Source organism: Corylus avellana, chromosome ca7 (assembly GCF_901000735.1).
Source record: "Corylus avellana chromosome ca7, CavTom2PMs-1.0".
Classification (NCBI taxonomy): Eukaryota; Viridiplantae; Streptophyta; class Magnoliopsida; order Fagales; family Betulaceae; genus Corylus; species Corylus avellana.
Window position 1 is genome coordinate 12,614,001 of NC_081547.1, and position 13,221 is coordinate 12,627,221.

Consider the following 13,221-nt stretch of genomic DNA (forward strand, 5'->3'; position numbering starts at 1 on the left):
GGTGATGGAGACCATGCATGCAAACCAGCTATTTGTCAACTTGAAGAAGTGCAGTGTCATGATGGACCGGCTATTATTCCTCAGGTTTATAGTCAGTTCAAACGGGATTCGAGTTGATGAAGAGAAGGTGAGAGCTATTGGAGAATTGCCTACACCCAGGACAGTGGGTGAAGTCCGAAGCTTTCACGAGTTGGCAACCTTCTACCGGAGGTTTGTCTGGAACTTTAGAAGCATTATAGCTCCTATCACCGAGTGTATGAAGAAAGGAAAATTCCATTGGGGTGAAGAATCTACTAGGAGTTTCGAAATCATCAAGGAGAAGCTGTACACGGCACCGGTCTTAGTCTTACCCAACTTCGACAAATTGCTTGAAGTTGAGTGTGATGCATCAATTGCCGGAATTGGGGTGGTGTTGTCTCAAGAAGGAAAACCTGTTGAGTTTTTCAGTGAGAAACAAGGCAGAAATGGTCAACCTATGAACAAGAACTATATGCTATTCTAAGAGCATTAAAAGTCTGGGAACACTACCTTATTCAACGGGAGTTCATCTTGTACACCGACCATCAAGCCCTGAAGTTCATCAACAACCAAAGGAACTTGAACCAGATGCTTGCCTAGTGGGTATCTTACATTCAACGGTTCACTTTCTCACTAAAGCACAAATCAGGCAAGTTGAACCGGGTAGCTGACGATTTGAGCTGCCGAGCTACACTGTTGGTGACTTTACAAGCTGACATAACCGGATTTGAATGTCTCAAGGAGCTGCTTGAGACGAATGAAGATTTTGGTGAGACTTGGAGGCGTTGCACCATCGGGACACCTGTACCAGAGATGCATATCCAGGAGGGATATCTCTTCTGGGGCAACCGGCTCTGCATTCCACGGAGTTCACTTAGAGAGCAAGTTATCCGAGAATTGCACGGTGGAGGATTAGGAGGAAAGTGTCCAAGGGACAATCTCAAAACACGGGCCTATACATGCCATTGCCAATTCTGGAAGCACCTTGGGAGGACGTGTCCATGGATTTTGTTTTTGGACTCCCGAGAACTCAAAGAGGAGCTGACTCTATCATGGTGATTGTGGATAGATTTTCCAAAATGGCTCACTTTGTTGCTTGCAGGAAAACATCAGATGTTGTCCAAGTGGCCAATCTTTTCTTCCGAGAAGTAGTGAGATTACACGGGGTGCCAAGGTCAATCACTTCTGACCAGGACCCCAAATTCCTTTCCTACTTTTAGAGGACACTTTGGAGGCGGTTTGACACAGCCTTAAACTTCAGTAGCACTAGCCATCCACAGACGGACAGGCAAACTGAGGTTATGAACCGGACATTGGGCAACTTACTTCGCTATATCGCTGGAGATAAAAAAAAGCAGTGGGACCTGGCTTTAGCTCAGGCCAAGTTTACTTATAACAATATGATGAGCATATCAACTGGGAAAGCGTCGTTTGAGGTTGTGTATGGAAGGGCTCCGAGACTTGCAGTAGACCTTGCAAATCTACCGAAGTGACCCGGAGCAAGTATAGCAGTTGAACACTTGGTGGAACGTGTGAAGTCAACCCATGAGGAAGTTCGTCAACACCTCAAAAAGACTTATGCAAAATATAAAGAAGCAGCAGATAAGGGTCGGAGATCCAAAGTCTTTCAAGAAGGTGATTTAATTATGGTGTATCTGCGCAAGGGACGATAACCAGCCGGGACTTCAGAAAAAATGAAGAAAAAAAAGTACAAACCTTGCAAAATCATTAAGAAAATCAATGATAATGCCTATGTTGTTGATCTTCCGGATAATCTAGCCATTTCCTCAACATTCAATGTAGCAGACATATTTGAATATTTTCTGCCACAGGATTCTGGTTCTAACTCGAGGACGAATTATTTTCAAGAAGGGGAGACTAATGTAGTATCGGGAGAAAATTCTCTCCCGCGAAATAATTTTCTCCTTTTCCAGAGAGTAGAGAATTTTCTCCCTTTCCCGGGAGAAAAGAAAAATTCTCTCACGGGAAAGAATTTTCTCCTTTTCCCGAGAGAAGAGAATTTTCTCCCTTTCCAGGAGAAAAGAATTTTCTCCCTTCCTCGTGAGAAAATTTTCTCTCAACCCGGACATTAATTTCGGGTGAAAATTTTCTCTTAACCAAGATTACTTGTCCCCCGGGCTCAACGACTATTGATCCAGGACAAGTTTCCTTTGATCCAAGACAACTTGTTTCTCGGGCATAACACCCGAAATCACAATTCTGATGTCTGACAAAATCTGCCAGCACCGAAAGAATAATGTCAGGATAAGGAAGGCCGCACTATTGTCAGAGCCGGGAAGGCTGCAAAGTTAAAAGCCACAATTTTTGTCAGAACCAGGAATATGTCAGAATCGTCAATGTCAAGTGCATGGGAATAATCAGAGCCACAAAGCATATGTCAGATCTACCAACCGAAAAATGGGTGGTCTATTTTGGGCCAATCATGTTAAGGCCATGATTTTATGATAGAATAATTTAGATTATTTTAATATGCTTTATTTAAGTTAGAATATTTTTATTGCTTTTCCTTTTCTATAAATAGGAATGCATCTGTAACATTTGAAAAACAACTCCAATTTTTATCAATCAAATATATTTGAGAATTCTCTCAATTTTATCTGCGGAGAACTTATCCTACAATCTGTGGATTGTGTTGTGTGTCAATCTACGGATTGAACGCTGCTTATCAGGTCAGGAGACGCAGAAGCTCCTAACCCTTTGGTTACCAAGTCTTTTGCTATGTCAGGTTTTCTAAAAGTCCAATATGTCATCCTTCACGAGTGTTGTCCACCAATGTGCCTCACTCTGACCTCCTTCGGGCCACCATCTCACCCTACGCACCGATGCATGGTCTTCACTTGCTAGCACGTGGCTTCTACACATCATCCTAAGTGTTGCTCCTCCTCCATTGCTTCTGCCAATGGTTTTTTTTTTTTTATTATTATTATTATTTTTTTTTGTGTTTATATATTTTCTTGTCGTGATTTTTTTTTTTTTTTGTGTTCTGTGTTTTAGGGTTTTTGTGGGTTATAATCTCTTTGTGCCCATGTGGTCTAATCTTGCTATGGAGATTAGAGTTGCCAAAGCTTTTCACTCATTTTCTTAGAATCTATATGGAAATTCAGTATCTCTCCTTCAACAGCCTCCTTTCAATAGATGTTGTAGCTGCCTAGATGGGGTTCAGTTGGGATTGAAGGGTCTTTTGAGGGTTGTGCCCCTAATGTTACTGCTTTATTCGTCCAAAATCTTGGTTTGAGACCGAGATATAGACGATTGGGTCATTTTTTGGCCTATTTTCAATTATTTGGATGTATTTTCAACACTGTTTTTCAATTTTTGGTTTGTTGTCGAGGAATTCACCCTTTTTGTTGTTTTTTTGATTCCATGTAACCCCTTCCCTTATTTGCTCAAAAAAAAAAAAAAATGCTAGAGGGGATATGGATTTCTAATAATTAGTTGTTTGAATTGCTAGTAATATGAGCACTAAATATGAGAGAATTTATATGAGGTCTACATGCATGAGCAAATTGGTGGATTGATCGAGATTTGCTCGACCAAATAGGCTCGACCAAATAGGTTTTATAAAGACTCTTTTACAAAATGCTTTATATTTTCTCTCTTTCTTTTATTACTAATTTGAAAGAATATTTAAATGGATATGAGAATAAATAAAAACACTAGAGTAGAATATATTTAAGTAAAAAAGTTGTTGGGAAGTGCTAGCATTGTAGAGAATTTAAGCTGCGGGAGAGATGATGCTATAATATCACTTAGCATTTCAAGTTGACAAAAAAACCATTAATCTTTGAGAAATGCTAGAGGTTAAAGAGGTCAATAAGTTCTTTATATTTGACCTATATTTTTTTACAATTAATCATTAATTTATGTGAGATCTATATAAGTTTACAAATTAAATGATTAATTGTAAGAAAATATGGGCCAAATATGAGAAATTTATTGACCCCTAGCATTTATCTTAATCTTTAGTGTACTTATAAGTCAACTCATAGATACTTCATTATTATCGAGTAATGATATAAGAAGGACTAGAGTCTTCTCAAATGTGATGTGTAATTTAAAATCACTAATAAATCAAAATTTAATAATGATCATCTCAAATTTAATGGTAATTTTAATAACAACGTCACATTTAAGATGATTCTAAGAGAACTCTAGTCCTCCTTATATCATTACTGAAACTATTTTTATTATTTGCGGACATGATAGGTGAAGGTTGGTGCAAGTCATTTTCGCCCAACAACTGCTATTACTTAGAATACCATTTTCAAAAAAAGTAAATAGGAAGTAGTACACATTTTTTCTCAAATTATTTATTAACTCTTAATGTTTCTCTAACTTTCAATGAAAGCAATGATTTTTTCAAACTATAAAAAATTCGTAATGCATGTATCCAAAATAACAAAAATGCCCTTAAAATTATTAGAAATTGAAAAAAAAAAAAAAAAAAAAAGAAGGTAGGTGACCCCACCCTCAGTCATTTTTTCTTGCTTTCTTTTGAATTTATAAAGTTATTTGTCTTTTTAAAAAATTTTAAAAGTATTTTTTATCTTTTTGTATGACAAAAAAAAAATATTATAATTTTTTTAATAATTTAAAAAGACATCATTTCAATTGAAAGTTTTAAAAAATATTACAAATCGCCTAATTGCATGATAGTTAAAGGAAATGCATGAACTTACCAAAAAAAAAAAAAGAAAAAAAGAAAGAAAAAGAGAAAAAGAAAATACATGTACTTTTCCCAAATAATAATGACAAGAGAGTAGGTAAAGGCTATTTTCTATTACTGATATGTGGGTCCCAACTCCCAATTTGTTGCATCCCATTGATATTTGAACTTTATTTATTCGCTTTTTGCACGTGATATGAGTGTTTTCCTCAGAGTGTGCAAGCTATTGTAACCAACGAATGCTGAGTTTTTAAAGCTCTGATTAACGAATCCCGTTTCAAAAAAAAAAAAAAAAACTCGATCGGTTCAATATATTACTCTAAAACGAAACCATCATATTATTATAGTTTTTTTTTTAGATTGTTTTTATATGGGCTAAGGATTTCCTTTTGGATTATTCATCAAAATTTAAGAAATTTATTTGAACCTAATTTTTTAATCAAACTAAGCGTTTAAAGATAAGCCAATAACGAGCTATTATGTATTAAGATCAAAAGAGAGACTCCGCCTTCTTTCTAAAATATCTCTTTTCCTTTAGAGAACATTACGAATAACTTTAAGAGGAGGGAAGATCTAGATCTAAATCTTCCATCCTTCACTTTTACGGTCGCAGTGTTCCGTGTTTTCTCTGTAAGCTCTATCGGTCTACATTTTTGGCGAGTTGCTTTAGATCTAGTTTGTAGATCTAGATCTAGATCCAAATCTAGTCTCTTCAACCTTAGATTTGATCATCTTCTTCGTCCAAGGCTTGACTTCTGAAGGGATGTCTACGATGTCGTGCTCCTCCGCAACTGCTTGTGGGGTTTTTACTTTTTGTTTTGTTTGTCCTAACTTTCGGGTTGAGGATGAATTTGTTGTCCTGACCTTTGGGTTGAAGATGGAGTAGATCGGTGTAGGGACTTAACTCTCACGGCCAGATTTTTAGTTTCTAGTTTTATATATATATATATATATATATTATTGTTTTGTATTTGGGCTACCTATGTCCTAAATCTAGTATGCACGAAGTAGATCTGTTCCTTAAATGTAATTGTACATGGGTTAGCGGAAGCTTGAAATCATTTTTATGACTTTGTAAACTTCATAACTTTTGACTATGATTTTTTAGAACTGTTTGCTTTATGATGTAAGAGCTTTATGCTCATGAAATTTCATCAATAGAAGTTCCATATTTTTCAAAATACAAAAAATAAGCCAATAACCGTATCTTCCATAATCCATATATGTTGTATGAGACTAAGAGAGCATTCTTAGTAGCGTTATTTAGTTTAGTTTTTTACTTTTTTTTAATACATAAAGAAATATTATATATTTTTATTTTATAATTATTACACAAATACTAATGTGATAGTCCTAATCAATTTTTGGATTAGTCACTGTTAAAAAAAAATAATAATAATAATTGGTTGGGATTGTCGGGTTAGCAATGTACGTAAGAGGGGAACTACGTGGGGCCATGGCTACCCACCAAGCCACTATGTTTTTTCTGATTTTTTAAAATATACCCTTATAGCCCCTTAAAAATTAATTTTTTACCCTCCTAAACTTCAACCGCTAGTTTCATTGTAGGATAATTGTAAGATAAAAAATGTAATTTTTGCCATTACTCTTCTTTAAATAAATAATAATAAAAAAGAAATAGAATGCTACAATGGGTATCTAAATATAAAGAATCAATATAGTATTACGTTATTTTAAAGAATCTGTCTGAGGAAATTTTGAATCTTATTGGTTAAAATGTAGAGAATTTTATGTTAAAATAGAATTTTTTTTAATATTTAAGCAGGAAAAGTAATACCCCCAAGCTCTTAGCTACTGGCCCACTTCATGTTCAAGATTTTCTTAAATAAATAAAGAAAAGAAAAGAAAATTGTACATAAGTTCTTGACATTTTCTTTTCTTTGATAAACTCCTCATTATTTTAGGTCAATCTTGTAGAATCACATTTATTATGGATCGTATGATCAGAAGTTCATTTGAAATATATATATATATATATATATATGTGTGTGTGTGCGCGCGCGCGCGTGTGCTCGTTAACATGATGAATTCTTACTTAATTTGGCTATCGTGATTTAATTAACAATATTATATTAGACAGAAATTTTATTCAAACTAGTTTGAAGGAAATATCTTTTAACTCATTTAAAATAATGCAAAGTATTTATAAACATTTAAAATGCACGTTAAATTTAGTTTAAGTTAGAAAACTGCTATTAATAACGTTAAGAATTTAACATGCATTTTAAATATTTATAGACACTTGACATTATTTTAAATGAGTTAGAGGATGTTTTATTGAGACTAGTTTTAAAAAAATTGCTTTCTTATTATATTTGCTCATCAAGGTTATGGATTCCCTCACAATGACAATTGTGATTAATTAACAATTTTCCTTAACTTTAATGGTGCACGTGATTGACTTTGAATGAATATTAAATGGAATTTTTTTTAGGGCCGTGATTCAGAGTACACGGCGTGCTGTGAAAGAAAATTTTTCTTTTTAATATTTTAATACAAAAAAAAAAAAATGCATGTGCTCTTTTCATTCACCCTTTTTTTTTTTTAACTTATTGAATGAAGATTCCCTACAATTTTAAAGAATTTATAAATTATTGAATTATGAAATTTAAGCTTCTTTTTTTTTTTTTTTTAGGTATCGAAACACTTGAAAATACACATATTAAAAATGTGGCATGTTATCGAAACATTAAAAAATAATTTTTCTCTCAAAAGACTTTTTCTTCACTTTTGCAAAGACGTTTCTTTTTAAAAAAGTTTTTGGCTCAAAGCTTTTTACAATATAAAAAGTAAGAAACTGATGAATTGTGAATGAAGATTCTCTACAATTTTAAAGAAACTGTAGATTATCAAATTATGAAATTTAGGCTTTGTCTAGGTATCGAAACACTTGACACTTTATTCCCAAAGTTTGAGTCGATTTTCAATTCGACCTTCAATGTTTCAATTTTTACAATGCACCACATTCAAGTTATTTATTATTATTTTTTTTTTTTCAATTCGACCTATCCATTAGTCAAAGCCATTTTGATTGACGAAAAAGTGATTACGTGACTTGCCCGTGATCACTTATGCATCTTTCTTTCCCAAAATTGAACATCCAAACCGGCATACACATAAAATAATACTAGTCAAATATTATTATTTTTTAGCTACTTACGACCGTGCAGATTGAGTGTATTTTAGATAATTATATCCTAAAGTAGAGGTGAAATAGGACTTTTGATAAATCAAGTTCTATTTTTATACGTTTTAAATTTTATTTTATTCTAGTCATAATATAGTTTTTATATTATAGAGAATGTTTCTTTTATTTGCAAATAATTTTAATCATATACGCCTACTAAAAATATGCATCCGAATATTAAAATAGATAAAATTCTACTTATAATGTCACAAAAAAGATAAGATATTAGCTGAATTGAAAATGAGATCTTTAAAATTTTAGAATATAAAGAGTTAATTAATAATTTGTATACCAAGAATGCGAGTAAATAATATTTAAATAAAAATTATAATATAAAAAAAAAAATCCTTCAGTTAAATTTGTAATTTTAAGCCTTAAAACTTAAGTAATTCTATAAGTCTCTCTTACTTCCCTAAAAAAATGAGGTGACTTTTAAAATCACTTGATTAATTACAAACTCAATGATAATTTTAAAAGTCATGTCATTCTTAAAGTGACACAAGAGAGACTTATAATATTACTCCTTAAAACCTACAAATCATTCTACAATTTTTTTTTTTTTTTTTCTTTTTTTTTTTTCACAAATCAATCATTAGATTTGTGCGGATGATTAATTTGCAAAAGAAATAGACAGTAGAATTAAAATGATGTGTAATATATCTATGTTTTTTTTTTTTTTTTTTTGAAGCGGTAACATATCTAAGTAATTAAACCCAAGAATTACCGATTGTTAGTTTTGTTTTGTTTTGTTTTTTTTTTTTTTTGTTTGACATGAACACACAAGAGGGAGAGTGAGGATTCGAACTAGTGACTACGGTTTCATAAGGCGTGGTTCCCAACCGATTAAATTACGGCTTGGAGACATTACCGGTTGTTAGTTGAGATGTGTTTGTTGTTCATTTTCTGCAAATTCATCATTAAAACTGAAAGATCAGATATAAATATTACAAATTTAATGATAAGTTTAAACATCCCATATAAGGAAATAAACAATAAATGTGCTAGATAATAAAACCAAATATTTCTCTGGTTTATTTAAAGCTACTATTGTTCTTTTACTTATAACTGTCAAATAAAATTTGTCCGAAATTGACAGTCTAATCCTCTTATAAAGAAAGACACCCCGACAGATCACAAAATTATTAGGCGGAACTCCTTCCCTCCTCTTCAGACACACACAGATCGAAAAAAACAAGAGCGAGAAAGCAATCCCCATGGCCATGGCTTCCTCTTCTACGAAAGCCATCTTCTCTTCTTCACCTGTCACCCCCTCTCCCTCTTCACACTTATCACAAAAACCACCCTCTCTTCTCTCATTCCTCCACAGCACCGCCACCGCCACCGCCACCTCCACGCCAATCTCCGTTAAACTTTCCCATTCTCGTTCAACTTCCCAGGTGGTCGTCAACAGCGTCCTGAAAACAGTAACATCGCCGGAAACCTCGGTCCCCAACTACAAAACCCAAGATCTCAACTATCCCAGACCCACCATCTTGGTCTCCGAGAAGCTCGGAGAAGCGGGTCTCGAAGTTCTACGCAGTTTTGGTGACGTGGAATGCTTGTACGGGCTCTCGCCCGACGAGCTCTGCTCCAAGATCTCGTCCTGCGACGCGCTGATCGTGAGGAGCGGCACGAAGGTGAGTAGACAGGTGTTCGAGGCCTCCAAGGGGCGGTTAAAGGTGGTGGGCCGCGCCGGCGTCGGCATTGACAACGTGGATCTGCAGGCCGCCACGGAGTTCGGTTGCCTTGTCGTTAATGCGCCGACGGCCAACACAGTCGCTGCCGCCGAGCATGGGATTGCTTTGCTCACTGCTATGGCTAGGAATGTCGCCCAGGCTGACGCCTCCATGAAAGCTGGTAATTAATTGCTCATGTCTTGATCAAATATCTCAGATCTGTTCATAAAGAAAGGAAGAAAATCTGTGTTTATGATTATAACTGATATTCTGTGAAATAATTGACCTGCTAAAGCTAGCGGCCTCTCTTTTTGATCTGAATTATTCGTGGAAATGGAGAAATACATGTTTTCCCGGGGTCGAATTTCCGCTTTCATACTTTTCAACTATCTTTAATTTTGGTAGCTGGCCTATTAATAAATTTGAAGTGATACGTTCCTTTCCAAGTAGGGACATCACTGGATGCTTTCACAGCCACTCAAATATCAGGGGCATTGTTTGTTAAACACCACGCCACGCTCAAATACTATTTGTTAAAAAATAATAATAATAATTGAATATAATAATGGGTTTAGAAAAGTAAAAAAAAAAAATTATTTTATAGTAATTTTTTTATTTAAATAGTAATAAAAAGTAAATGATATAATATAAAAAATATAAATATTTTGATGTTGATTTTTTTTTTTTTTATAAAAAAAAATAAAGGGTCAATAATATTTGGGAGCGGGACTAATGCGACACTGGCCGACAAGATCTCCGAAATAAATTGATTGAGCTTATTGGATTTCCTATTTAAATTGTTAGCAATTCAAAACAAATAATTGCGTAGATGTTTATTCGAAATGATTATAATAATAAACAAGAAAGAAAGAAAGAAAAGTTGAAATTTGCTACATGTTGTAAACAATGGTTGTATCATGACTCATGAGCTTTTGTAGTTTAGGGTAATTACAAGGGAGGCCGTACTTTTGCATTACATTATATAATAATAATAATTGAACTTGATTGTACAGGAAAATGGCTGCGTTCCAAGTATGTTGGGGTATCTCTGGTTGGAAAAACGTTGGCAATTATGGGATTCGGAAAGGTTGGATCTGAAGTGGCGAGGCGTGCGAAAGGGTTGGGCATGCATGTGATTGCGCACGATCCATATGCACCGGCGGACAGAGCCCGTGCTCTGGGGGTGGAATTGGTGGCTTTCAATCAGGCCATCTCCACCGCCGATTTCATCTCTCTGCACATGCCACTCACTCCTGCGACTTCAAAGGTCTTCAACGATGAAGCTTTTGCCAATATGAAGAAAGGAGTCCGTCTCATCAATGTTGCCAGAGGTGGGGTTATAGATGAAGATGCGCTCGTGAGGGCCCTCAACAGCGGCATTGTTGCTCAGGCTGCACTTGATGTGTTCACGGAGGAGCCGCCGCCGGCAGATAGCAAGCTTGTGCAGTGTGAGAACGTCACAGTCACACCCCACCTTGGAGCTAGCACAAAGGAAGCACAGGCATGTTTTTTATTCTAACCATTCCTGCATATCATTCCATATACTCTCTTGAATATTGGCTAACCCGTTAGACCATCTGTACCAACCACTTAGGAAGGTGTAGCCATTGAAATAGCTGAGGCTGTAGTAGGGGCGTTGAAAGGGGAGCTCTCTGCAACTGCTGTCAATGCTCCCATGGTCCCTCCTGAGGTAAACAATGATATCTACATTGAGTAACGCTCTTTTTACCGACTGTAATACGATTGTACATTATACCCGTCACAAAGGCACATTTATAATTTGTTCACTACAATAACTTAAGAGACAAAAAATACAAGAGTTAAGAGTTAGAAAAACTCAATAGAAAAGAGTTACAAATTATAAATTAATTTTATTGTTGTTAATGTAAAAGTAGAAAGTTCACTCTTACTCTATAAATAACAGTATTGTACACAATAAAAAATGTCAAGTAAAAATGTAGCCAGTTTTGATGTGTAGACGTAGGTCATAGACTCAACCACCTTAATTCTACTAGTCTTTTTTCCTTGTTCTTCTCTAAATTATAACTTCTAATATACTCTATACGGGCTAATCATCTTATACTGAGGTCTTATACTTACACATAGCTCGTGTTCTCAGGTCGTGTCGGAGTTGTCACCTTACGTGGTGCTAGCTGAGAAGCTAGGCAGGCTAGCTGTACAGTTGGTGGCCGGAGGCAGTGGAATCAAATCTGTAAGGGTTGTATACAAATCTGCTCGTGACCCAGATGACCTGGACACAAGACTTCTCAGGGCCATGGTCACCAAAGGCATAATCGAACCCATATCAGCCTCATTTGTTAACCTGGTGAATGCAGATTTTACTGCAAAACAAAAAGGCCTCCGCATAAGCGAGGAAAGGGTACTTGTCGACTCATCGCCGGAGTTCCCCGTCGACTCAATTCAGGTGATAATATCCGATGTGGAGTCTAAATTTGCAAGCGCTCTTTCAGATAACAATGGAGATATAAGCATCGAGGGGAAAGTGAAATTCGGAATACCCCACCTGACACGTGTGGGATCGTTTCCTGTGGATGTGAGCTTGGAAGGAAACCTGATTTTGTGCAGGCAGGTGGATCAACCGGGCATGATTGGTCAGGTTGGAAACATTCTGGGCGAGCAAAATGTGAACGTGAGCTTTATGAGTGTGGGGAGGACGGTCCTGAGGACGAAGGCTATTATGGCGATTGGTGTGGACGAAGAACCAGACAAGGAAACCCTTGAAAAAATAGGTAAGGTGGCAGCCATTGAAGAGTTTGTGTTCCTCAAACTATAGGAGAAATGTTAAGAGTTGGTGTTTATTTAATTTAAGGATGCCCACATAGGTTTTACAGTGGGTTTTAGATTTGAATAAAAAATGAGAAATGTTATGGGTACTAAATTCTTTACCAAAAAATGCGTACTAAAATGATATGGAGCTTATTCATGTAACGGGTACTAATAGAATAAGTTCCACATTATTTTGGTATCCATCACTTGGTAAAAAATTTGGTACCCGTAATATTTCCTTGAAAAACTGTTGGGTGCTTGACAAATGAAGCAGCCAGCATGTGCCCGTAGAAGATTGCCTGAGTTTGAGTTTAGTCTAGGTTTTGTAATGTTCTTCTGTCACCCTGGAATACTAGAAAGCAGGGGTGTTAGTCTTATTATCTGTAGTCAGGTGGAGCATTTGTTCATCCGCTTGAGTGATTTTGGTTTTGGTTGTGGTTGTTGTTGTACTTTTTTGTTGTTGTTCTTGCTGGTTGAAAACCAACTATTGGAAAATGTTTGAAATCTATTAAACAAAACAATAAAAATCCACTAAACTTCTTACGGGTCTTCTGTGAATTGACATATTATTTTGTCAGTTTTTCTTCTAAGACCGTCACTTTTTTTTTTCCTTGATAATTTGAAATTTTTCAAGGTTTAAATAACCTCCAATTTTTTTTTCTAATTTAAGCAGGACTTTTAAAATGAAATAAGGACAATTCCAAATAAAGACGAGGAATCATAGAATTTCAAGAAGGAAAACCATTTTTGAAGATGGTTATAGTAGGAGTTATAATGTCATGTGACAACCAAAATAACTTTAAGTGAAAACTTTATTGAACCTCTTTAAATTGTCGTCACTTTTA

The 13,221-nt window shown here is 35.4% G+C and overlaps 1 protein-coding gene across 1 annotated transcript; it reads left to right on the top strand.

Annotated features, from left to right (window-relative positions):
* Positions 1 to 9,022: 9,022 nt before the first annotated feature.
* On the top strand, positions 9,023 to 12,919 carry LOC132188172 (D-3-phosphoglycerate dehydrogenase 2, chloroplastic-like). The gene is made up of 4 exons (XM_059602575.1): positions 9,023 to 9,770; positions 10,603 to 11,090; positions 11,184 to 11,279; positions 11,709 to 12,919. Exons 1-4 carry the CDS (start codon positions 9,128 to 9,130, stop codon positions 12,381 to 12,383), a joined length of 1,902 nt encoding a protein of 633 aa, XP_059458558.1. The 5' UTR covers positions 9,023 to 9,127; the 3' UTR covers positions 12,384 to 12,919.
* Positions 12,920 to 13,221: the final 302 nt, after the last annotated feature.

Coding starts and splice junctions, on each gene's coding strand:
- LOC132188172 (XM_059602575.1), top strand. CDS start 9,128: ATGGCCATGGCTTCCTCTTCTACGAAAGCCATCTTCTCTTCTTCACCT. Junction 11,091..11,183: donor CTAGCACAAAGGAAGCACAG/GCATGTTTTTTA, acceptor CCAACCACTTAG/GAAGGTGTAGCCATTGAAAT. Junction 11,280..11,708: donor CTCCCATGGTCCCTCCTGAG/GTAAACAATGAT, acceptor TCGTGTTCTCAG/GTCGTGTCGGAGTTGTCACC.